Source organism: Hemibagrus wyckioides, linkage group LG10 (assembly GCF_019097595.1).
Source record: "Hemibagrus wyckioides isolate EC202008001 linkage group LG10, SWU_Hwy_1.0, whole genome shotgun sequence".
NCBI lineage: Eukaryota > Metazoa > Chordata > Actinopteri > Siluriformes > Bagridae > Hemibagrus > Hemibagrus wyckioides.
The window spans coordinates 7431340-7456701 of NC_080719.1; the positions used below are offsets into that span (position 1 = coordinate 7431340).

Sequence of the window (25362 nt, forward strand, 5' to 3'; positions counted from 1 at the left end):
TGGCTTCTGAATTTTAAATTGTGTGTGTGTGTGTGTTTTAATGTGGCTTCTGTAAAGTGTGTGTGTGTGTGTTTTAATGTGGCTTCTGTAAAGTGTGTGTGTGTGTTTTAATGTGGCTTCTGTAAAGTGTGTGCGTGTGTTTTAATGTGGCTTCTGAATTTTAAATTGTGTGTGTGTGTTTTAATGTGCCTTCTGTCATTCACATTGCTCAGCAGCATTATAATGAAAACAACAGCAAAACAAACAAACAAAACAAACAAACAAACAAACAGCCTCGTGCCCATCAGTGTAACTGTCTGTACTGAATATCAGTTTTAAGAAGGGGCAAAAAAAAAAAAGACATAATATTCATCTACAAAGCTAGGATTAGTTTTTGTACTTTGTGATTGTTCTGACATTTTGACAGGAATGACGACACCTACATAAACACCACAACTAATTAATAATGGTTAAAAAAGTTAGCCTTCTGCTAACTCTCCTCCCTTACACAAAAAAATGCTAACAATAAGGAATTTCTCTCAGAAGCGAAAACCAAACCAAGTTGCCCAATCTCTAATGGCTCTCTACTCCACACTCATATGATATTAATAATATGAATAATAATAATAATAATAATAATGATTATATCTCGGCCCTACATCGTGCACGTTTCGCTCATTACAGAGCCATTTGGGATTCAGTCTGAAACCCACACGAACGGATACATTTCCGGTTTCTCATACCGCCGCTGTGTTGAGGCAGCCGACGGACCAAACCATCATTTTAGAGGGAGCATCAACTCATGAGTAAACCGTTTCAGTCGTCTGTTAAACCATTTTGACGTCATGAAAGCGATCATACTAAATAGATTTCCTTTCTAAACGGGACAAATAGTAAATGCATCGTGTTTTTAATGAAGCACAGTACGGCATTGTGAGAAATGAATGAACTGGTCGACCCCCGCGCCTGTGTTGTTGCCATGTTCCCGTTTTCTCTATGGGTGTGGTGAAGAGAACAGCTTGTTGAAGATTGAGTTGAACCGTGGCAGGGGTGCATGGCCCTTTAAATATATTACAGTTACTAACACCGAGTGCGATTTATTTGCTGTTTATTTTACGACTGTCGCCATGTGTGGATTTTGAAATCAGCTGTGGGTTGCAAAGCAATACGACGAGGTTGATTCAGGTAATGTTAAAGCGCACAAAATAACTCGCCTCTGTGATTTCTCTCATTTTTCGGCTGTATTTCCTGCTTTTAGAAACCGAGCAACAAGTTGATCTGTTTAGTGTTACTGAAGGCTGGGTGACTGTGTCTCCTTACTGGGATCTGTGGTTTTTTTCGTGTTATTAGTAATAGTTAGTAGTTGCTAGTTAAACAGTTTGCTCGTGAAACAGGTTAGACAGTGAGTTATTTACAACCGACTTGTCAATATGCGGCCTATATTAGGGAGTTATAACTGAGTAACAGGAGCCGTGTGTGGAAGCTGTGCAATGTTTGCTGCTCTGTCTTTTGCTTCACTTTCTGTGTTTTTTCGGGATTTTTTGAGATGTCAAAATCGGTAAGGAGGCCGGAAGTTTATAGATCCTGCCAGAGCAATTGCAACACAACCTAGACAGATTACAGCAAGGCCTGCGAATGTGATGCACTGAATTTAATTCTTTAACCCCCCCCCCCCCAACAAATACCTTTTACCATAATAAAAAAAAATCACAATTATTTCGATATCAAACCTGTAATCCTCCTCTCAAATCTCCTTTCTAGATTCAAAACACTTTTACTTTCAGTTTTAGGTGTAAACAGGGAAGTATGTACAGTAATCTCTCCAGAATTTTTTTTTATACACAAACAACGCGGGCCTTTAAGAGGAAAAAATAGAGAATTATTTTAAATATATGAAATAACATTTTTTAACATCCAGGAAAAACCTTTGAAAAAAGTTTCTTAACAAAATACATTTGTCAAAAATAATCATTGAGACTTAATTATTTGAATTGCTAAAATAATAATAATAATTGATAATTAAATATATACATATATAAATTATATATATATATATATATATATATATATATATATATATATATATATGAAATAATGAAATAACATTTTTAACATAAATACAATTTGTCAGAAATAATTGAGACCTTAAATATTTTGCAAACTATATATATACTATTTATTTATTTGAAAATACCATATATGTGCCTGTATCCTTCTTTTTATGGAAGCAGAGTTATTTTATTTAATCTCATTATTACAGTTATATTATTTAATCCATGTTATCCGTCACGGTTCACTACACAGCACAATATTGTTTGATGATCATTATCACACTTATTAGTGTATACACACAACGCGAAAATCACAGAAGTCACTAAAGTTGGAGTACAGTTGTTTTTAGTTTCAGTCAAACAGAAGCCACACCTGAGTCTACTGAAAGACAAGATCAACTGATTAAAAAGGTTGAATCAGGTGTGGCTCCTGCTTGATTGGAATAAAAAAAACATTGTGAATGACAATGTTAATGCATTTATGTTCCATTTGTTCCACTTTCCACCCAGTGTTCCCAGGATGGGATCTGTATACACCGCAACCCTGACCAGAATAAAGCACATATTGGGGATTAATGAATTAATTTATAATTGCAGAGAGTTTTTAATAAATCGCAAGGAATATCACAAACACAGTCTACAGCAATTTAAGTGCACTATATTGTAGTGTCATTATTATATTGATCTTTCTGAAGTGCACTTAGTCTTGATAATGATGATGTATGCTGTGTAATGTATGCTTTGGTAAATTCTACAAATCCTTCTGTCACCTAATTGCTTCAGATTTGTTCTGTCATGCTGCAGGGAGTTGAATCAGCATGTTGAAGCCATGTTTGTTGTGCCCAGTGCCAAGCTGCGCTGCCAAACATTGGACAATGGGGTGCCATTGCTGAGCAACACTTTTGTCAGTATTGTCTGTGGGCACCATCCTATTGGCTAGGTTGATCTTATAGTTTTTCCAAGTTTTTCCTCAGTGATAATCCCTGAGAGATTTGACGTGACGAAAGCGTGCTGTCTGCCTACCGGGTGGAAAGGAAACAAATAGAAATGCTACTTCCACACAAATCCTCTGTCAAATCATGCTCTTGCATAATACACTCTTTACATTGCATCAAAACGTGAAATGCTGAAGTTATAGAACTAGTAATAAGCACATGGGGAGATTTTTCAGACCAGCAAGTAGGGTTTTATAAAGGTAGTCACCCTATGACCTACCAGTGTTGTTTATATATTAAAGTCATATGTTGTGCATGTTTATGCTGCTCAGTGTAAAATAGCATTTGTAATCTAAACTGAATAAGTCAAAATCAAACTGTGACTTAAGGCTTATTCCGTGTCTGTGTTGTAGGATCCAGCTGGTCTTTTCTGCCTCGCAGGCGCATCATACTGGGACGATGAGTGAACTGGAACAGTTACGACAAGAGGCCGAGCAGCTCCGCAGTCAGATCCGGGTAAGGGGTGTTAATGGACGTCAGTGAGTTATGAAGTGCGCCACGGTGCATTGAAGATGACTCCTCTGTCAAAACCGGTTTCTCTTACATTGTGTTTTCTTCCTTGAACAGGATGCCAGAAAGGCTTGTAGTGACTCTACTCTTCAAGAGGTACGTGTTAACAAGTGTTACAAGGAAACGCATGTTTTCACAAACTTTATAATCAGCTCTGATAACAGGAAAAATGAGTCACTGTAAAATTTTGTACTGAAAGAAAAACAGTTGTTTCTTTTTGTTCATTTCTGTTTGAGTGCACAAATTTAAATATGTTTACACCAAAGGAGTAGTTTAGAGCCGTCTGCTCCTTGCATGGCAAACTGTGAGGCCATCCAACCCATCCCAGCACCGCCTCTGATGAAATGTTAGGAATTAGGGTGGAGCTAAGCAGTTCTTTTAGAATTGGGGGTGGAGCTAATTTCCAGGTCAGAACAATATAAGACCTGAAATGTAAATGAAATGAAGACTTAAATCCCTTTCATGAAACTATTCCGACTCACAAGTTTCCAAGGCATCGTGGAAAATGTATTATTAGCTGTATTAGCTGTATACTGCTTTTAACAATGGGCATTGGAGTTTGCATGTTACATGCATGCCCCGTGCTTGGTGGGTTTCCTCCTGGTGCTCCGGTTTCCTCCCACAGTCCAAAGACATACTTCTAGGCTAAATTCCCCGTAGTGTGTGATTGCGTAAGTGAATGAGTGTGTGTGTGCCCTGCGATGGGTTGGCACTCCGTCCAGGGTGTATCCTGCCTTGATGTCAGATGACTCCTAGAAACACTTTTAAACATTATGCAACTTTAACAAATGGCACCAGGGACCTGGAGAAACGTTGTTCCGTTTCACTTTGTACTGCGTCAGCTATATATGGTTGAAATGACCGTAAAAGTGACTTGACTTGACTTGGCATGATAAAAATCAGTTTGGAAAAATCTCACTGGAGTTGGTATTTGAATGCAAAAAAGGGTACTTGAATCATAAAACAGAAGAAGTTGTCACGTTAGTCAATTTACAGGTTTATATTAATGCACTCATCTCTAGTTTGGTTAATTAATAATAATTTTACTATGTCTATATATGATTATATATAATCATGTGATAGGTGAGATGTGGCTGTGAGAACTTTCATATGTTTCTTCTTCTTCTTCTATTATTAGATCACATCTGGTCTGGACTCGGCAGGAAGGATACAGATGAGGACCAGACGTACTCTTAGGGGGCATCTCGCTAAAATCTATGCCATGCACTGGGGCAGCGACTCAAGGTGCGGATTTGCTGTGAATTAAAATCATTGATGCTTTATTGGCACCACTCTCATGTCGTTGTCATGTAGCTGCTTCCAAATGGATACCTCCCTGTTTACGTGTGTGTGTGTGTGTGTGTTTGAGTAAGGAATGCCTGTTCTGGTCTCTCCAGAGGGCCTTTTATATAACTGAGTGATGAATGTTACATAAAAAGCATTCTTAAAGTGGTTGAGCTCGCATTTATTCTAAATACAAATTCATGCACTTTATCAGTTTTTAGACTCTCTGTGATCTGATAAATGTCTGTGATCTGTTAGACAATAGAGGTGTGTTTGTGCTTTTGTCTTCAGGTTACTTGTCAGTGCCTCACAGGATGGCAAATTAATCATCTGGGACAGCTACACAACAAACAAGGTAACTTGTATTAGTCTGTGAAGCTTTTTTATAAAGTAATTCCTTTATACAGTGAAGTGTATAAAGTAATGCCACTAGCTGTGTCTGTATCTGTTCAGTGCTCCAAATATTCAAGTTCTATTTACCTACAAATTTAGTTCTCTTTGCCAACATATAAATAAACTGGTAGTCTTATTTAAACCCCGAGTAGGCAGTTACAAAGGATGAATAAATCATCGGGCAGTGGTGGCTCAAGTGGTTAAGGCTCTGGGTCGTTGACCGGAAGATCAGGGGTTCAGCGGTTCCCAGCACCGCCAAGTTGCCACTGTTGGGCCCTTGAGCAAGGCCCTTAACCCTCTCTGCTCCAGGGGCGCCGTATCATGGCTGACCCTGCGCTCTGACCCCAACCTCCAAGGATGGGATATGTGAAGAAAGAATTTCACTCTGCTGTAATGTATATGTGACAAATAAAGGCTGTTTCATTTCATTTCATTTCATTTCATTTCATAAATGAACGCTGTTAATGCCATCTCAGTATACACTTCAGGTCTCAGCCAGATGGCTTGTGAACTTTTATTGCAAGCTTTCTTTGGGGGAAAAACAAGCAAACTTACACGCATACATATCTGTTTGTTCTGATAATATATTTGTTCCAGTTACATTCACTATTTTGTCATTTAAAGAGAAATGTAGTCCAGCACACCTTTTAATTTATATTTGATTTCTCTCTCAGGTGCATGCGATTCCTCTGCGCTCATCCTGGGTGATGACGTGTGCCTACGCCCCTTCGGGAAACTACGTGGCCTGCGGCGGCCTGGATAACATCTGTTCCATTTACAACCTGAAAACTCGGGAGGGCAACGTCAGGGTGAGCAGAGAACTTCCGGGACACACAGGTAAAGATTTCATTCTTCCAGAAACAAAGACAACAGGGTGGTGCCTCGAGTGACAATTTGCTCTCTCCATATGACCGGTGAAAAACTGCTTTTGTCTCCATTGTAACAACAGTCAGTGCACTTGTTTTTTAAACTATTTTAAGGCTACAATACTGACAATAGAATAATCTGACCATAAACTTTAATCAGCCCTCTAAGCAAAATATAGACCAGGAGTCAGTCTAGTCTTCTAAACATCTCTGATACGTGACTGTTTCTGTAGGCAAAGAGTTTTTCCACTGTTCTAGTAAACTCTCAAGATCTATGCGTTATCCAGTTTTTTTCCCCCCATGGTCATGTGACCAGTCCTGACACACTATTATTAAATTATTAATGAAAATTCTCTGAAAAGTTCTTTTTAATATTTGTCTCCTTTCCTCTACAGGATATTTGTCTTGCTGTCGCTTCATCAGCGACAACCAGATTGTCACCAGCTCTGGGGACACCACGTGGTGAGTGGTTCAACGACTGTAAATAAACTGATAAAGAACCATGATGCATTGTTGTTGTTGTTGTTTTTTTTTTTATCTATTTAAAGTAAAGTATAAGTATAGCTGATTGAGAACCTTTGCTCTCTAGTGCACTGTGGGATATCGAAACAGCCCAGCAGACCATCACTTTCACAGGCCACTCTGGTGATGTGATGAGTCTGTCACTCAGCCCTGACTCCAAGACCTTTGTTTCGGGTGCCTGTGACGCGTCCTCCAAGTTGTGGGACATTCGAGACGGCATGTGCAGACAGACTTTCATCGGCCATGTTTCTGACATTAACGCCGTCTCTGTAAGTGTCAAGCTTATTTTGAACGTTACTACACTCTGGGGCTTTTCACACTTAAAATGGATCACCATGGGTCATTGTAAACCCTGAGTAAACAGAATCCTGGGTTATCTTGTTTCATGATTTATACTCCTCGTATTTTAGTAGGGGTTAACGGTTAATCCTGGGTATTTATAATCTCATATTTCACACTGTACACTCCTAAACCCTGGGTTAACAATCTTATTTGCATGTTTTCGGTGAGGCAAAAACTATGATTGCATGTATACAGTGTGTGACTGCAGTAATGAAAAAACATCTTGTCTCACACTTTTGCATCAGTGAAGGGGGAAAAAAAAGTACAGGTGTGCCGTTCTGTTTGCAATAACCTTTGCATTTTTTGACCTTTTGAAGTTTGATATGTAGTTGACCAGCCGTTCATTGATATCCAACTTCTGCGAATTTTTCACGTCTGCACCACTGAACCGTAAGAGTTGGCACATCCTGGTTTTCACACGATATGAAGAACACACTGTTCAATTTCTAACTGGGTGTCTTTGTTACCACCGCACTGGGGGATTAGCAATGCAAAAGCGATGTTAACCCTGGGTGAAAATTTCCTGGTGTTAAGCACAGTGTGAAAAGCCTTTTTTTTTTTTTTGTATTCATTCTTTATTTGAATTTATATTCTACTATGTTCATTTACATTTGGCAGATGCCGTTATTCAGAGCGACTTACAATTTAGCTCACTACCTGCCGATTAGTAGTCTTAACACCTTAACCACTAAGCTACCACATGCCCCAGCTACCACATACCACATGTTCATTAACAACTCCTCGTCTTGCAGTTTTTCCCAAATGGAAATGCCTTTGCTACGGGCTCAGATGATGCCACCTGCAGGTTGTTTGACCTGCGTGCGGATCAGGAGCTCATGATGTACTCGCACGACAGCATCATCTGCGGCATCACCTCAGTGGCCTTCTCCAAGAGCGGCCGCCTGTTGCTCGCCGGCTATGACGACTTCAACTGCAATGTCTGGGACACGTTGAAGGGCGAGAGAGCAGGTGAGGCAACCCTTTCCGTTCTCCGTCATGTACATTCTCTAAGATTGTTAACTTATTCCTCAGCTTTGGAATCACGAGGGTCTGAGGATGCTTCGTTGCCCTGATTATGTTTCTGGTCACAGGCTTCAGAATTTGAATGTTGGATTGAATGAGGTTTGAATGAATTGATGTTGAATGAGGATTGGTCCTCTACACTTCTGTGCATGTTTCCAAGAAATCCCATCTTTAAAAGTTGTTAAATGGTTCTGTTTTAAAGACAGTAGTGATGAGTAAACAAGATAATCTTGCAAATTTACAAGAGATGGCTGTGGTTGGTCATCTTGTGTGTGAGTCTGATTTTATATTTTTTTTGTCAGTGTAGGCAGTTCTGACTGATAAAATGTCCACAACTCTCTAATGGATGCTTGATGTCTGGCCCGTGAAAGGTTAGAGTTATCTTCAAAATCAGGATGAAGGGAGTCCGGTGTCGTTTTAAGACTATATGACGTGTTCAAGCAGACTGCAGAACGTTGTATAAGCTCCATTTAAATGTTAATCTGACATTAAATTGAAATACATTATGCCTTGCCCTTCTTGTGTGATATCTATGCTAGTGTTACATATTTAGAATATTTTTAGGGTAGTTTAATGCAGGCGTTTGATAGCTGATTCAACTGGTGCCAGCCAGGTCAGCCACCTACCTCAGAATTAGCTCTAAATTTCATACATCAAGATACTGCAAGCATTTTAGGAGAGGTAGTAATTCCAGTTTATGTGGGTTGAAGCATCAGAACTGAACAAACAAGATCTCAAGTATAGCAAACCCATATTTATATATGTTTTTACTTCCTTTTCTTCCTACCATACTCTTACCATTCACTTTTCGTATCCTTACCCAGGTGTCCTCGCCGGCCATGACAACAGGGTCAGCTGTCTAGGTGTGACGAATGACGGCATGGCCGTGGCCACAGGCTCTTGGGATAGCTTCCTCCGTATCTGGAACTGAGCCTGACAGCTGGACTTTATGGCGGACTGCACCATCACTACAGGTCTCAACTGTGAGAACAACATGCCTTTTGTATTCACTTATTACGACACATTCCTGCAAAGAGGCCCAGGCTGACTCAACTGTGGTCAGACAGGAGGTTATTGAGAAACGATGGAGGAATCATTGTGCTTTATGTACATACATATGTACAGTACATGAATATAAATATGGTATATATGTACAGCATTATGCCATGTATATGCCATATATATATATATATATGCTCACACAATGGTATTGTATATATTTTTGTATTTTGATCGCAACCCATTATATCTGTTTGTTTTGGAGATACATCATTTACAGTATATTTGAAGTCCAGGATATTTTTTTTAACAGAATGCGAGAGCCCTTTAGCACATGCGGCCATTTGCATTTAAAAAAAAATTAAAAAAATTTAAAGAAAGCACTTTTTAAGAGCCGATTTTATCAGAAATTAAATAAATAAAGCACAGGGGCTTTCTGAATAGTTTAAGTACATATGATGAGTTGGAGACTATTTGGCATAAGCAGTAAAAATGGCTTCAATAATGATTTTTACCCATTTCCTTTGGATATAAAAAATATTATAGACCTTACGATACTAGATAGCTGAAGAAGGGCATTATGGACTTTTGTGTGTAACTAGCAGCCACGTAACAAGGAATGTCCGCAAAACGTGTTTGCTGCTGTGGTATTAATTATTTTAAGTCCCTAAATTTTCTTTTAGTCACGATCCCTGATTTTCTCCTGGAATTGAGCCAAATTAAGAAGCTGTTAGCTTACATATAGTCTTGTATTGCCTTTGATAGCAGATTCTGCACTGATCTACCAGGATACCGCTGCCATGCAAAAACTTGAACCCTAGCGTTAACGTACAAGCACATCACAGCATAATAAATGCTGGGTTTTTTTTGGTGGCCAAAATAATCCCAGACACGAATTAGTATCATTATGTAGAAGGTTACTTTTTTTCTGCACTATTGCTCATTTTTCATCTGCCTGAAAACACATTCAAACCTTCCAAGTGCTACTGAGACTATGAAAAAGACCCAGATCTGTGCAGTGTATGATCAGTTATCAGTCTGTAGGTCATTCTAAAGCAGGGGTGTCCAATTTTATCCGCAAAGGGCCGGCGTGGGTGCAGGTTTTCATTCCAACTGAGCAGAAGCCACATCTGAGTCTACTGAAAGCACCCACACCGGCCCTTTCTGGATAAGATTGGACACCCCTGTTCTAAAGCAATTTACATTACGATGGCCTGAATGAACTATGTTTATTGGTTGGGTCGGGTTTGTAGCATAGTTTTAGTATCTAAGGTTAGGCCTCTGTTAATGAAGAACACTATAGATACATTGTGCAGAAGGCGTTGTGCCTGTTTTGCCTTCACTCATAAACAATGCAGTATTTCATTCTTTTATCAGTTTGTACCAGCAGCAACCAAAGGAACCAAACAATTGGCAGTGTTCATTGACATTTATAGCAATTCCTAGCAGTACATTTGATATAGCCAGACCATTAAGTCATTTTTTTTGTTTGTTTTGTATTATAAACCAGGCCTTAAGCCTTAATCTTCTTAATCGTTCGTCAAAACATTCCCAGGCTATTTTCTACCCATTTTTGTGCCATTGTTCAACTTGACTGTGGAACGTTCCGAGGGATTTTCTCAATCATTTGTTTTATTTTTAACAAGTGTGTGTGTGTGTGTGTAGTGGACACAGTGTGTTAGAATGCAGTCACATGTACAACCTTGGTGCTTAAATGTGTGTATGGCAGACTGTATCATCGTAGCGAGTGTTTCCCTGATGACCAAACGGCATTAACTGCATTGCTGTTCCTATGGTCATTATTATTTTTTTTTAACTGCAGAATGAAGTGTTGATTTGCTGATTTTTGAAGTTGTATGGATTTTGGCCAACAGAAACTGTATTAACACTGTAAGACTTTAAAATCAAGTGGAACAGGGCAGGGCCACTAAGCTGAAGTAGTTACCAGTCCCTGCTTTTTTTTTTAATGTTTAAAGCCAGTAAAAACAAGGCTTTTGTGCCTTGATATATTTTATAGTGCCATCATGTGGACTAATTGTTTGAGATATATATGTCATACCAATTTTTGTTTTTTTCATATTTGTACAGTGGCTTGGTGATAATGGTGTTACTATAAGTTGATATTGTATTAAATAAAACTTTTAACCAAATCTGTTGCCTTTAATCGTGTTAACTTATGCACAGATATAGGCAAATAATTATACACACAAAATCATGGATAATATTTTAATTATGTTCTATTATTTTTGTTTTTTTAAATCTGAACATTTCACATTTTTACAAAGCACAAACCTCTGAAAAGAAAATCTTCACAATGGGTTAGAAAGGTTTTAGAGGAACATATCGAAAATAGGCACTGATCAAAAGGCTATCTACAAAACACTGTTTGAACTTTCTCTTCTAGAAAACGCAGTTCGGAAAAGGGCTCCGTTTCAAGTGGACAAAATAATCCGCTTTTGTTTACAGTGTTGCGAGAAGTGCCTTGGGAAGAGTGGATGTTACGGATGTTTCAGCCCCTTTCTTCATCGTTTTCTTCATTCACAGTTCATACAGTAGTGTTCGAGTTTGGTAATCGATCGGATATCGTTACAATGTGAGCAATCAAACCACAACTCGATCGAATTGTCTGTAGTAGGAAAGCCAGAAACCAACCCGTGAAGTGTACAGGACAGTTTTTTCCTTGATAACCTTTTTTTTTTAAAGTGCAGACACAATTGCTAGATATCTTCTGTGGATCCTTCCTCGTGAAATAAACCGAAATTCTCGCAGGTAGTCTGAGACCAAGGCGCCGAGTGAGAACGGGGAATTCAGTTCTGTGGCTGGAGATACTGGCTTGTGAAGCTCTCCAATTGCCTCTCCAAATCGGTGGCTTTGTGTCTGGAAGAACCAAAAAAAAAAAAAAAAAAAACTCATTTATTGCTTAAGTACCTCTGGTTTTAAACGTTCGGAGACAGGGACACCTTTAACTATACAAAAGGGACACCTTTAACTGTACATAATCCATTGTTTACTAATGTAATTAGTAGGCACATTACTGTTTTTAATAAGAGCTTAGTAATGAACAAGTAATGGCAGGATGTGATTTCAGCTACTGTACCGAAATGAAAACAAAAAAATAAATCGTAGACACGCTGACTGTGCTTCACAGATTCCACTTCCACAAACTACATATAACCTGATTACAAATGAAAAAGCAAAATAAAAGTTATGGTAGAAGAACAGGACGGTAAAGATTTACTAAATCACATCCGTGGATCGGTCTCGTATTTCATGATTATTAATAGTAAATTACTTAATTAAGAAGATTTATTATTAAAACTTAGTGTCCTAAAAAGTGCTGACCTAAGTGCTTTGGAGCTGCTCTGCACCGTCTCCAGCTGCTGAATCTTTGTCGTCAGCCGGCTGATTTCATTCTCCAGGTCTCGCTGAGTTATATCCACCTGCTGGCACAGCCGGGCAAAAGTGCTGGCTATCTCCCTGCAGGGCACAAACCATCACTCTTAACTGTGTACAACCAAATCAACATCTTTATCACAGGATTACTAAACAAAAGTGATACACACAAACACACCAAGCTCAACTCCCAGTGCTTCTATTAAAACAGAGTGGCCTGTTCAGTATTTAAGTAGATTAATATGGTTACTTACTGTTGTACTTGGTGGCTGCAGTTTGAACTGGTGAAGCTGACAATCATCTGGAGTTTCTCGGTAGCGTAATCTACAAACTGCTTCTTCAGCGCTCTCTCCTTAGCCTTGGTGGTCCATGTAAGTCTCTCGAATAAGTACACCAGGCCATAAAGACTCATAGATAGAGCGATGACTCTCCAGCCTATCATCCGCCACACCTGTCAACAAAGACAAGTAAGGTGATTTATAATACTGCGGTATTGAACCATGGGCAGTGAGTAAGGAAATAAACATGACGGGACGTGTTGATTGAGGAAAGTGATCCACATCTGGATGATTCATTTCCTATAACACCACAAACTAGAATATATTATTCCACTTTAATAAGACAAAAATGCAGAAAATTCAGCAGTGTTGATTAATGTGTTACCCACCACTCCCCCGACAATGACCACGCTCATGGAAGTGCGAGAGGTGATGGAAGCCAGATTCGCAATCATAGACATCATGAGCTCCTCCTGGTTCATCACGGCCTGGGATTGGTTTGAGGGTGGTGCCTGTACGATGGCACCATTTCCTGGAGTGGTGGCCGAAGGACGTGTGAGCTGCAAAAAGACAAATGAAACTGTGAGAACAGGTTTCTCAGTGACAAATAATAGGTTTTAGGGCTGCAAAAAGGTAATAGCATTCATGAAGGCTGATTTAACAATGACATTTTTACATTACTTAGCCATAAAAATCTGAGGTTACCTGGAGGTTTTGATCCACCAGCATGAGGGCGCGCTTGGCGTTGGCTGGGCCGAGAAAACGGCTGACCAGAGCGGTCCAGCCAAGAGAGAACTGAAACTCGATGTTCTCCTGGAAATCGGCGCAGAGTGTCGCGCAGTTCAGGTCGTAGCTCAGGTCAAACTTTCTGGAAGGAATCAGCATGTGGATCTGGCTCTGAACATCAGGGGGTAGCAGAGGCTGCAAACATTCTGTAAGAAGAGTGGGCAAGAGAAGATCATTAGAGGACAATATCCTTCATTGCTGGTTTGCAGCATGTGTTCTCTCTCATGTAATGAATGTGAATAAAAATAGAACACATGGCTATTGTGGAGATTTACTGAGGTAAGTCACCATGATTACTCATATACTGACCAATAAACTCAAGCCAACCAATAAACAATCACATTTTATACCACAGCACTGCTGAATTCATTGACTGGTCAGAATGTGTTACGGCAGTTCAGCTTCTTGCAACTTACATATGGCTTGTATGGACACACTAGATAAATTGATTAAACAATGTGTGTAATTGTTGATATGGTTGTGTTTCCTGTAAAAAGAGGTTTTCTTAACATTTAGGGAAACAAGTCTCAGGATTTTGTAACAGTCTTTATAATGTTTTAAATAGGGCAGTCTCTTCAGGACAGAGGATGTTGAACTTTAAAGCTTCTCAGTAAATGCTGTGATATGATAGGAATCAAAAAAAAATAATAATAATAAGTTCAGATCGATAACATACCGATCATTTCTTTCTGAGAGGACTGCACCGAAGCGTTGACAGCATCAGAGCAGCGGAAAGCCAGGTTCTTTCCCATTCCCTTTTCCACATGATTAAGCAGCTCCTAAGAAAGAGGTTTGCACATTTTCGCAAGTTTGTACAAGACAATTATTCATGTTACTGGAATTGTTCACTGAAACTTGCACAAAACTTTCTCCTTAGTTTAAATAGAATCAAGCTTTAGTCGTATACAGCCAAACAAATGAAGGACGGTTATTGCCTTCATGTCTAAATAATCACATACCTACCCCAGAAGACATCATCATTTGCTTGATAGGTTTTTAATAGCAAAATAAGTGACCTTGGCTGCTGTTTTTAACTCTGTGAAGTCATTTTGTCTGTTTTTATAGATAAGGGTGTGTGTAATGGCATCAGCAACTATGTTTGCAAGTCTGCATGAACCACTCATGCTAAACTGGAATTTCTAAGCCTTGTAGCACCAGTGCAAGTTATAAAATGCAACCATAGTACCGTGCAACCATACTTCATTTGAGCTAACAGAACTTCTGTATTTAAACCACTGAAATTTAAGGCTCAGTGAAATTTACTGAGCATCCATGAGAAAAAGAATCCTACTGATTTGTAGATCTTTAGCACGTGAAGTGATGGGTGGAAATCTGCACGAAACTCGTCTATGAGCACTGAGAGTCGACAGATCTCCTCTGCCATGGCATTCGATACCTGGTAAAGACAGACAGATGGAAAGAAAGACACAGAGACACACAGAGAGAGAGAGAGAGAGAGAGAGAGAGAGCTCAGTATCACTGTACAGTTGATTCTATCTCTCACTTTCTGTAATAGTGTTGCATTCTGCCATTTTTACCTGGCTGGCCACCTGCTCGGAGACCATCTTAATTTTCTTTTTGATATCCTCAATGAGAAGGTTGAGCTGATTCCGGACGAACTCCAAGCGATCCATCAGATACTCTCTCTCCTCCAGAGAGGCCACCCTGATATTGATTACAAGGATTATCACAGACATCTTGCTGCTTATAATCATAATCAGAATGTAATACAGATCAGCTCTTTATAACGGAGACATAATTCATGATTGAGAGATCAAACTGTGCTCTGAATTTCACACTGGCCTGCAAAAATAAATTAATAGATACGCAGAACAAGCTAGACCATAGAGAAACTCAGAAGAAGGAACTAAAAAGAGTGGACCCACCTCTTCTCAGCGGCAGCAATGTTGATTTGATCCATGATGTCTTTTACACTTTCAGTGATCTGCTTTGCCCTGATTGTGTGCTGCTCAAACTTTGTTTTCACTGCTGACTGCGAGATACACTCCTGCGAGGCCACATACATGTTACTGGAATGAGTGACACTTCAAGAGGCGATATACTGACCTGCTGCTTCCCAAACCGAGGCAAAGGAGGATGAGAAAGGTCAGCAGCAGGTCTGCACCATCGCAGAGTCACGTTTCATCTCACAGTAAATAAAATGCAAAACAGGTCAACACAAAAAAAACATAAAAAACTTAAACATCACATATCACATCTGGAACAGAAATGAAACGATATAATCAACAGAAAAGAACAGCTACTCAAAAAATACTGTATTTTCTGAACAATAAATGGGTCATATTATGTAGGAGAGTCTCCCCTCTAAGTTCTGACTGCTTGAACATTTTCATGCACTTAATAATATTAATATGATGGTAAATTAAATCACAAAACACTTTTCTGATGTCACTAGGATCATCAGTATTTTTATAACCCTGATTCAAAGCAGTAGATTAGATGTGAACATTGATACTAAATCTATAAACATTAGAGTGTCACTGAACCTGAATATTTTTCAATCCATGAAAACTATTTTGCTGCAGTTTCTTAACAAACCTGCATCTCGCATCATACACTGAACAGGCATAACAGTTTGACCACCTGCCTAATATTGTGTTGGTCCCCCTTTTGCTGACCCGTCATGTACTCTGTATTCGGACACCTTTCTATCAGAACCAGCATTAACTTCTTGAGCAATTTGAGCAACAGTAGCTCGTCTGTTGGATCGGATCACACGGGCCAGCCTTCACTCCCCACGTGCATCAATGAGCCTCGGCCTCTCATGACCCTGTCGACTGTTCACCACTGTTCCTTCCTTGGACCACTTTTGATAGACACTGACCACTGCAGAGTGGAAACACCCCACAAGAGCTGCAGTTATGGAGATGCTCTGATCCAGTCATCTAGCCATCACAATTTGGCTCTTTGTCAAAGTCCCTCAAATACTCACGCTTGTCTGCTTCTAACACATCAACTTTGAGGAAAAAATTTTTCTTTTGCTGCCTAATATATCCCACCCACTAACAGGTGCCATGATGAGGAGATAATCAGTGTTATTCACGGCACCTCTCGGTGGTCATGATGTTATACCTGATCGGTGTATACTGCATCACAGAAATGTCTCCTCACTAATCCCTACAAAAGGGCAGCTCACAACTAAACAAAAAAATAATCGAACATTTCCTTGTATGCAGTTCAAAGTCTTATAGTCCAGAAAATACAATATTTAAGTATAAATGATACAAAGAATGTCAACATAATTCACAAAAGCACTGAAACATCAAATAGGAAAACACAGGTGTAAAGGTGAACTGAGGAGAAGAGTGTCCTCGCCTTAGCAAATCTAGACTTCAGCAATGAACACACAGATTGACGAAAAAGAGCACATGGGCCTAGGAAAAGGAAAAGGCTAGGAGGGGAATAAACTGGCAGAATAATTAAGCTACACTTCAGCAAGGTATGATAGAAAAAATACCAGCTCTGTGAGTGTGTGTGAGTGTGTGTGTGTGGTGTACATGCTTCGAATCAAATATGTTTTTAAGTTTCTAGACTCATGATAATTTGATCATTTATGAACTATTGGTACTATTGGTGTGTGCAGTATTAAACATTTTCCATCTACTTTCTATCTCCCTGCCTGATGGAAATGACAAATGTGTTATTTTTAAGCATCAAGCCTAAAGAAGAAAAACAGAAAAAAACAAGTTACCAAAACAGTGAGTCAAGAGCCAAGAATCCTCAGCCTCCTGACTCAGATCAGAAATCCATAATCTGATGAGCATGTAATGAATGTGAATAAAAATAGAACACATGGCTATTGTGGAGATTTACTGAGGTAAGTCACCATGATTACTCATATACTGACCAATAAACTGGTCATAATCATAAAATTGGTCATAATCATATGAACATTAATCTTAAGCTTAAGTCTTACGGATGTTACCTGGAAGCAAGATGTTTTAAACATCCATCCATCCATCGTCTATACCCGCTTTATTCCTAATTAGGGTCACGGGGATCTACTGGAGCCTATCCCAGCACACCCTGGACTGGTCACCAGTCCATCACAGGGCCACACATATAGACAGACAACCACACACACTCACTCTCACTCCTATGAGCAATTTAGAATTACCAATCAACCTAATGTACATGTTTTTGGACTGTGGGAGGAAACCGGAGTACCCTGAGGAAACCCACGCAAGCATGGGGAGAACTCCACACAGAAAGGCCCCCTGCCTATTCGAACCCAGGACCTTCTTGCTGTGAGGTGATGTTTCAGACATTTCAGACACATTTTGCTTGTGGCGTGATAAGACAGGCGAGAATTGATCTGCCAAAAATTTATACTTGAAAAGTCGTCACTTCTACATAATTGATTCAATTATGTTAATTTCACCAACATACAAATGAAATGCAAATCTTTTTTGATTCTACTTGTTTTGATTAGTTATTCGTTTTGATTCTATTGTCAGTGCTACAATATTTTAAATTACATTAGATGCAGCTCTAAGAAATTAAATTAAAGACTGATCTGCCTAAATACACCCACTCCTCTGAAACAGGGTCTACTTTAGACAAGCTCTAAAGATGCAGAAGGACGTGTTTGGGGTCATGAACTTGTGATGAGACAAGCGTAAATCAGGCTGTTCTATAATTCACGACAGTGTTTAGTGGATAAACACCGCTCATCAGTCTGCATCTCAATTCCCTAGACGGCTCTTCAAATCATAGAAACATCCGTTAAAAAAATATTGGACGTGATTCTGAGTCAGTGACATACATGGCTTGTTTTTCCGTTCTTTTATGCCATTTACATTTAATTTAATATGACCAAGACTGTTTTTTAGTTTATTTTCTATCACTTTTTTTTTTTAACTCTTTTCCCCCACCAGTTCAACTCCACTGGAATCCATATCCTCAGGTCTGCTTACTATAAGGCACTCCCTTCAAAACGGACAGCTTCCACGGGAGATGATTATTTTTCTGTTCTGGAAGTAAACAGACATCACGTATCCACGGCCATAGCCTCGTTAATCACTTGCCTCAAACGTCCTCTCAAAGCTCTGGAACTCCTTCAGTCTCTCCTGGAAACCTTCCGCTAATGCTCCACCTGAGAAGAAGCGTCACAGATTTTGTACAGCAACTCATCTCATGAGGTTGTTGTATTCAAAGAAACAACATAAAAGCAAGGCTGGCTTTCATTAAAGTGTGAACAGTTTAGGTCAATTCAGGGTGTCACTGTTCCTCCATTGGCACACAGACATTCATGGCTAAAAGTGCTGTGGGAATTCAATGCAGCTTTATGAATGGACAGAACATCAAACAAATGGACCAGAGTATGCAAGCTTGTGTAGTAAGCGAATCTAGATTGCAACATGGCCTACAAAGGAATCTGTGTTGTTTAAAAATGCTTTAGAAACATATCTGTATCTCCCATATATGTTTTCAGTGAAGATATGTATGGATAATTTCCTTTTTATTGCTAGTAAAGAAGCTGTGGTATAAATGAATATAAATGTGCCATCATTGTTCTTCTTCTTCTGGCTGCTCCCTGTTCGGGGTTGCCACAGCGGTTCCACATGTTTTGATCTTGGCACAGGTTTTATGCCAGATGCCCTTCCTGATGCAACCCTCCCATTTAATCCGGGCTTGGGACCGGCACTGAGAGTTAACTCTTCAGTGGCTGGGTTAGCTCCCTGCCCGGGAATCGAGCCCGGGTCGGAACAATGAGAGCATGGGATCCGGCCGCTGGACCATTAGGAGGCATTAAATGTGCCATCATTATGAAATAAAAATATAAATATGCTAAAATGACTCAGAATTCAGTGCAATATACAATAATTGCCCATTTCTATGCCGTACATCACACATCCTCACTGGACTCCAATAGAGGCTGAGAGAGTCAGCATCATGTGACTTTAGGTGTGTCTTCCTTTTTGACTGGTTGTTGAAATACATAAATATTTTTTTTTTCCCCGTTTAACATTTGCCCCTGATTTGGCAATAGTGTCACATACAACAGTATGTTGGTACACTGTGACTGTTACCAAGTTCGGACAGCATGTGAGCAATAACGAGTGGCATGCTGGCAGAAGGTGGCAGCTACGGTGCCATGTACCCTGAGGGTGACCTCCTGCTTACCAGACTCTGGCATACCCTGCGCCCGCTGCATTCTTGAGTTCAGCACCTCCTTGGCAGACACGAAGAAGATATGATTGGGAGCCTGCTGCCAATCCACCACCTTGAGCTCCTCCACCAGGAAGTTCACACATCGGTCCATGTGCTGCTTACGCACCTAAAGTGGAAGAAAGTTGTAAAATCAGATATTATTTAAAAAACAAAAAAAGGGATATACAATATACATGAAATTTTTAATGAAAAACAATAAGGCACTCACGTCCTCCATGTATTCGGGTTCAGAGGCGGAAGCATCCCAGCGATTATTCAGAATGAAAATGTTGGGCTTTGAAAGGCGTTCGTTTACTTTGTGGAAGAAATGTTTCTCCTTTGAGGAAGGAAACACATGAGGAAGGTCAGAATATTTCTACTTTAAACATGGTCGCAAATCAGCTGAGGAGAAAATTCCATTCTTCAGCAATCCACACACAAACAGGCAACATAAGGGATGTCTCTACATCCTGTCTTATCTGAGCAGTAGCGTGTCATGACTGAGCAATAAAACACAAACTAAACAGTTATTCACAAAACAGACGGATGTTTTTAATCATGTAGGCCTAGTACATGAAATTCAACAAGAGCTTGCTGAAGTCTAAATTCAGGAGATTAAACTGAGATTAGGCACAATTAGTTGAGATTAAACGATATGTCTCCTTCTGAAATCGTTAACACGTGTCAAGAAGATATTTGTTTTTGTTCTGTTTAAGTTATTCTAGACATATTTGTTATTCTAGACATTTCTTATCCCCTGGTTAGAAAGACTAGATTTCTTTTATAACTGTTAGTAATTTTTCCTCCTGCACTGATTTATACACCACATTATTGCACTGACCGGTTCTAACTATTTTCGGCTGATTGTAAGTTGAATTGTGTTTAATCAGAGTACACAGGTTATATAAATCGGATATATACGGGACATTTAAAACATCTGCTGTTTACCGACTGCTCACTAATAAGTAACGAAAAGGAGTTAGTTTTCATAATGCATGCTTTATACATTAAACTAACTCTGCAACTCTGCTCCAAGCTCATATGAGCACTTCAGTGGCCTCTGCATGCCATGCATACTTCATCTGATCTAAACAGAGCTGGGAATGACCATCTGCTCTCCGGCACACAACCAATCAGAGAGCTCAGAAATATGCCACTCCTTCCTTTCTACCAAGTAGAAAAACATTCTTGTCCTATCTTGGTGCTGCAGTCACGTTTAGGCAAACCTGTGGCTTCACATACCAGATCAGTTGACTATACAACTAGATAATAAGGAGACTGTATCTAATACAACCAGTTTAAAGATAATTGTACTCCCAATGTTGTTAATTTTGGAAATAAAAATGAGTTATGAATAACAAATCATTTTAAATGTTAGCAAGGTGTGCTGAAGCGGCTTCTCACCGTGTTCATTAACGTGGACTCGGAATTGGCCACCAGCACAAATACATCAGCATCCAGACAGAACTTGTCGATCCAGCTGTCCAACTGTGTGGTGACGTCAGTCCCAGGACTGTGGATACAAAACACGATCAATCTCACCCTACTGTTTAGCCCTAAACTTTAAAAGGTAATATTCAGGAAAGACAGGTATGTTTCTATCATCCATACAAGAATGCACATTAGTACCTGTCCATGAGTACTAGGTCATCCCTAAGAAGAGCGCACTTCGTTTTGGGCCAGAAAACCTTAACCAGACAGCCAGCATCAAGACTCTCATCCATGTGTAGTGCATGAGCCAGCTGATTGACAGTCTGTGAAAACACATGTTAAAACACACCACCCTGTATTTTAATTGATCACATGATTAATTATTTTCCTATAACAGGACACACCAAAATGTTTTACTCCTACGAGAAACATACCCTATAACGCAATTCCATAATGTCACCTTATTAACCTGGATTGTTGAAATAAATCCTTTCAAGCTAGCGCTCACCTTGATGCTCTTCTCCTCCTCTGATCCCTCAGTCTTCAGATAAGCCCTGTCTTCATCAGTGCCTTCAACGCTCAGAAAGCAGTTAGTTGTATGCCCGATGCCGCTGGGCATCACCCGGTCATGCAGCATGGCGTTGATGACTGTGCTCTTTCCATTGCTTGTTCTGGTAAAAGTTTACAATTCATTAACAAAAACGATCATTCATACAAAACCAGCCTCAGGTTAGCAAATGATTTGCTTCAGAAGGAAGTAGAACTCACCTGCCAAAAAAGGCTACCTTCATATGTCTGCGAGCCAGCACCTCTTTTATGACTGCTAGTTTGCTGGTGTACGCCTCAATCTCCTCCAACTGATCGCCATTTGCAATGTGCTCTAACGAGTCATTATAACATGTATCTGATAGACAAGCAGATAAAGAATCAGAAATTCTATTAACAAAAACAAAAATACTGATAGATAGATAGATAGAATGCAGACATGGATGAGAGAGTTTGGTGTGGAGGAACTTCACAGAGTCCTGATCTCAACCTGATAGAACAGCTTTGGGATGAATTAGAGCGGAGACTGTGAGCCAGACCTTCTCATCCAACATCAGTGCCTCACCTCACAAATGCGCTTCTAGAGGAATGGTCAAAAATTCCCATAAACACACTCCTAAACCTTGTGGAAAGCCTTCCCAGAAGAGCTGAAGCTATTATAGCTGCAAAGGGTGGGACAACTCCATATTACATTCATGTGCATGTAAAGGCAGATGTCCCAGTTTTGGCCTGGCTCGCAGTCTACACTCTCATTCATCCCTAAGGTGTTCTATCGGGTTGAGGTCAGGACTCTGTGAAGTTCCTCCACACTAAACTCACTCATCCATGTCTTTATGGACGTTGCTTTGTGCACGGGGGTACGGTCATGTTGGAACAGGAAGTCGTCATCCCCAAACTGTTCCCACAAAGTTGGGAGCATGAAATTGTCCAAAATGTCTTAAAGCATTAAGAGTTGATTTCACTGGACCTAAGGGGCCGAGCCCAACCCCTGAAAAGCAATACCTCCACACCAAACTCACTCAACTATGAAAAACAGCACCTGAAATTAATGATTTGGAAGGGTGTCCCAAAACTTTTGGCATTATAGTGTAGAGATAGATAGATAGATAGGTAGATAGATAGATAGATAGATAGATAGATATTTATTTTATTTCACCTTTAACAAACTGCGAACCTTCCTGGACATAGTTTAGCAGCTGCTCGAAAACATCACCAATCTTCTTTTTGGCCAGTACAAAGTGTTTGAGAGGAGAGCGGTCCTCCTGGTCCATGGCTTTACCTGTAAGCAGGACAACATTCAGGGCTGTAATATCACCACTAATCAGGTTTCTATTTTTGAGTCTATATTTTCTTTTTTACCGTACCTTTAAAATCCCCAAAACAAGAAAGATGTTCCAAACCTGGAAAAAAAAATGAATACACAAGGTCATTTTCACAATATCTAACTATTTGATTACACCGACTCTTTGCTCATAGAGTTATTTCCCAAATAAATAGCGTCTAAATTGCAAATATTCCGATTCGATAAATTATTCAATCCAAGTTTATTTGTATAGCACTTTTAACAACGGGCATTATCTCAAAGATGCTTTTACAGAACATAACACAAGTCCAAGAATAAATGTTAGACAAAATCATCCCTAGTGAGCAAGCCTGAGGCGACTGTGGCAAGGAAAAACTCCACTAGATGGTAAGAGAAAGAAACCTTGAGAGGAACCAGACTCAAAAGGGAACCTCGTCCTCATTTGGGTGACACCAGAGAGCGTGATTTATAAATTATTATAAACACCGGAGAGTGTGGTTATGAATAATGTCCTTTCTACGGTCATGTACAATATTTTGGAGGATGTTGTCCTCACAGGGTTGGCATCTTTGCTGTGAATACCCAAAATCTTCACGAACCAATTATAGAAAATTATAGACGTTAGAGGAAAAATAACTTTAAAAAAAAAATGCTTTTGCTATTAAAAATATGTTTGTTTTTACTTTACTGACTCGGAGTATTGTTTCTACCTTTTCAACACGTCTACATTTTTACATGATGTCTCGATACCACGCCATATCGACCAAGAGAAACTGAAACCTCCCTTTTACTCCGATATCGTATGACAAACAAGGACGAAGTCTAAAAGTTAAATTAGTTTCTTGTTTTCTTTTGGAAAAAATCAGGAGCAACAGCAGTGTTTCATCATTACTGTTATCTGTAATGTTTGTAAATCTCAAACAACCTCAACCAAGGTTATTCAATGAGTATGGATCAGAAAAATATAACTCTTACCCCTTTCCTCCCCACCTTTTACACTCTTCCAGTATACACTGATAATACGTTATCAATCAATCTGTCTATAAACTATGTAATAAATAATGTATTAATATTTCATCTTTGATTTGCCTCATTAACTGACAGTTAGTTTGGCTACACTTTGCTAGCTAGACAAGCTAGCGCAAAAATACATCAATGATTTTAGTTCAATTATTTTCACCTAATATATACATATATAATAATAATAATAATATTCGCGTTTAGATAGTTAAACTAATCAACCATGATCAATACAGCTACAGCTATAGGATAACCAAGTTGACTGAAGGCATGCACGGGGAATGCAGGCTGCTAACCGGCTAATTGGCTCACGCGCTCAATGTCAATTTACCGCAGATTAGGTGACATTAAATATCACAGCATAGTAAACGACAGGAGATAACGCATCATGCTGAGAAATATGTCCGAACAATCGATTGCTTTACCGATTTCAGTGATTGATTAGATCCTCTTCGGAATTGACATGCTAGCTGCCGCTAGAGGAAAATATTTGACCCATTCACACGCTTACACGACAGGAGGGCTAGAAACGGAGAGCAGTTTCCAAAGTAAAAGCCCCCGCATCTCTTTACTGAAAACACACCGCTGATTAACCAGCAGTGCCTCAGGGGGTGAAAGTGAACACACTTTGTTTAAGATTTTCATGCTTCTGAATTTTACACACAAATCTACCGTGACACCTTACTCAATGCATATTGTCATAAACATCACTACTTACACTATATTGCCAAAAGTTTTGGGACACCCCTCCAAATCACTGAATTCAGGTGTTGTTTTTCAAATGCTGGGCTTGGCCCCTTAGGTCCAGTGAAAAGAACTCTTAATGCTTCAGGATACCAAGACATTTTGGACAACTTCATGCTCCCAACTTTGTGGGAACAGTTTGGGGATGATCCCTTCCTGTTCCAACATGACCGTACCCCCGTGCACAAAGCAAGGCCCATAAAGACATGGATGAGTGAGTTTGGTGTGGAGGAACGTCACAAAGTCCTGACCTCAACCCGATAGAACACCTTAGGGATGAATTAGAGCAGAGACTGTGAGACATTCCAAAACTGGGACATCTGTCTTTACATGCACATGAATGTAATATGGAGTTGGCCCGCCCTTTGCAGCTATAACAGCTTCAACTCTTCTGGGAAGGCTTTCCACAAGGTTTAGGAGTGTGTTTATGGGAATTTTTGACCATTCCAATAGAAGCGCATTTGTGAGGTCAGGCACTGATGTTGGATGTGAATTCCTGACTCGCAGTCTCCTCTCTAATTCATCCCAAAGATGTTCTATCAGGTTGAGGTCAGGACTCTGTGAAGTTCCTCCACATCAAACTCGCTCATCCATGTCTTTATGGAACTTGCTTTGTGCACTGGTATGCTGAAGCATTAAGAGTTCCTTTCACTGGAACTAAGGGGCCAAGCCCAACCCCCTGAAAAACAACACCTGAATTCAGTGATTTGGAGGGGTGTCCCA

General features: G+C 39.7%; 2 protein-coding genes across 3 annotated transcripts; one reads left to right on the plus strand and one right to left on the minus strand.

Annotated features, from left to right (window-relative positions):
- The first annotated feature begins 978 nt into the window (after nt 1–978).
- Nucleotides 979–11114, plus strand: LOC131360153 (guanine nucleotide-binding protein subunit beta-4). Its single transcript, XM_058400278.1, has 10 exons — nt 979–1164; nt 3379–3481; nt 3593–3631; nt 4674–4780; nt 5111–5174; nt 5887–6049; nt 6474–6540; nt 6668–6869; nt 7695–7911; nt 8790–11114. The coding sequence occupies exons 2-10, from the start codon at nt 3425–3427 to the stop codon at nt 8894–8896; spliced, it is 1023 nt and encodes a 340-aa protein (XP_058256261.1). The 5' UTR covers nt 979–1164; nt 3379–3424; the 3' UTR covers nt 8897–11114.
- A 62-nt stretch (nt 11115–11176) lies between these two features.
- mfn1b (mitofusin 1b) lies at nt 11177–24441 on the minus strand. Of its 2 annotated transcripts, none has more exons than XM_058400277.1 (19): nt 24321–24441; nt 22937–22972; nt 22729–22851; nt 21795–21930; nt 21535–21697; nt 21225–21349; nt 21000–21108; nt 19825–19932; nt 19584–19722; nt 18470–18537; nt 15308–15429; nt 14960–15086; nt 14713–14817; nt 14098–14200; nt 13341–13567; nt 13025–13195; nt 12612–12808; nt 12307–12441; nt 11177–11841 (listed from the first exon to the last, which is right to left on the minus strand). In XM_058400277.1, the coding sequence occupies exons 3-19, from the start codon at nt 22841–22843 to the stop codon at nt 11772–11774; spliced, it is 2220 nt and encodes a 739-aa protein (XP_058256260.1). In that variant the 5' UTR covers nt 22844–22851; nt 22937–22972; nt 24321–24441; the 3' UTR covers nt 11177–11771. The 2 variants fall into 2 exon arrangements, with proteins under 2 accessions (XP_058256260.1, XP_058256259.1); XM_058400276.1 differs by having other exon boundaries at nt 19569–19722.
- Nucleotides 24442–25362: the final 921 nt, after the last annotated feature.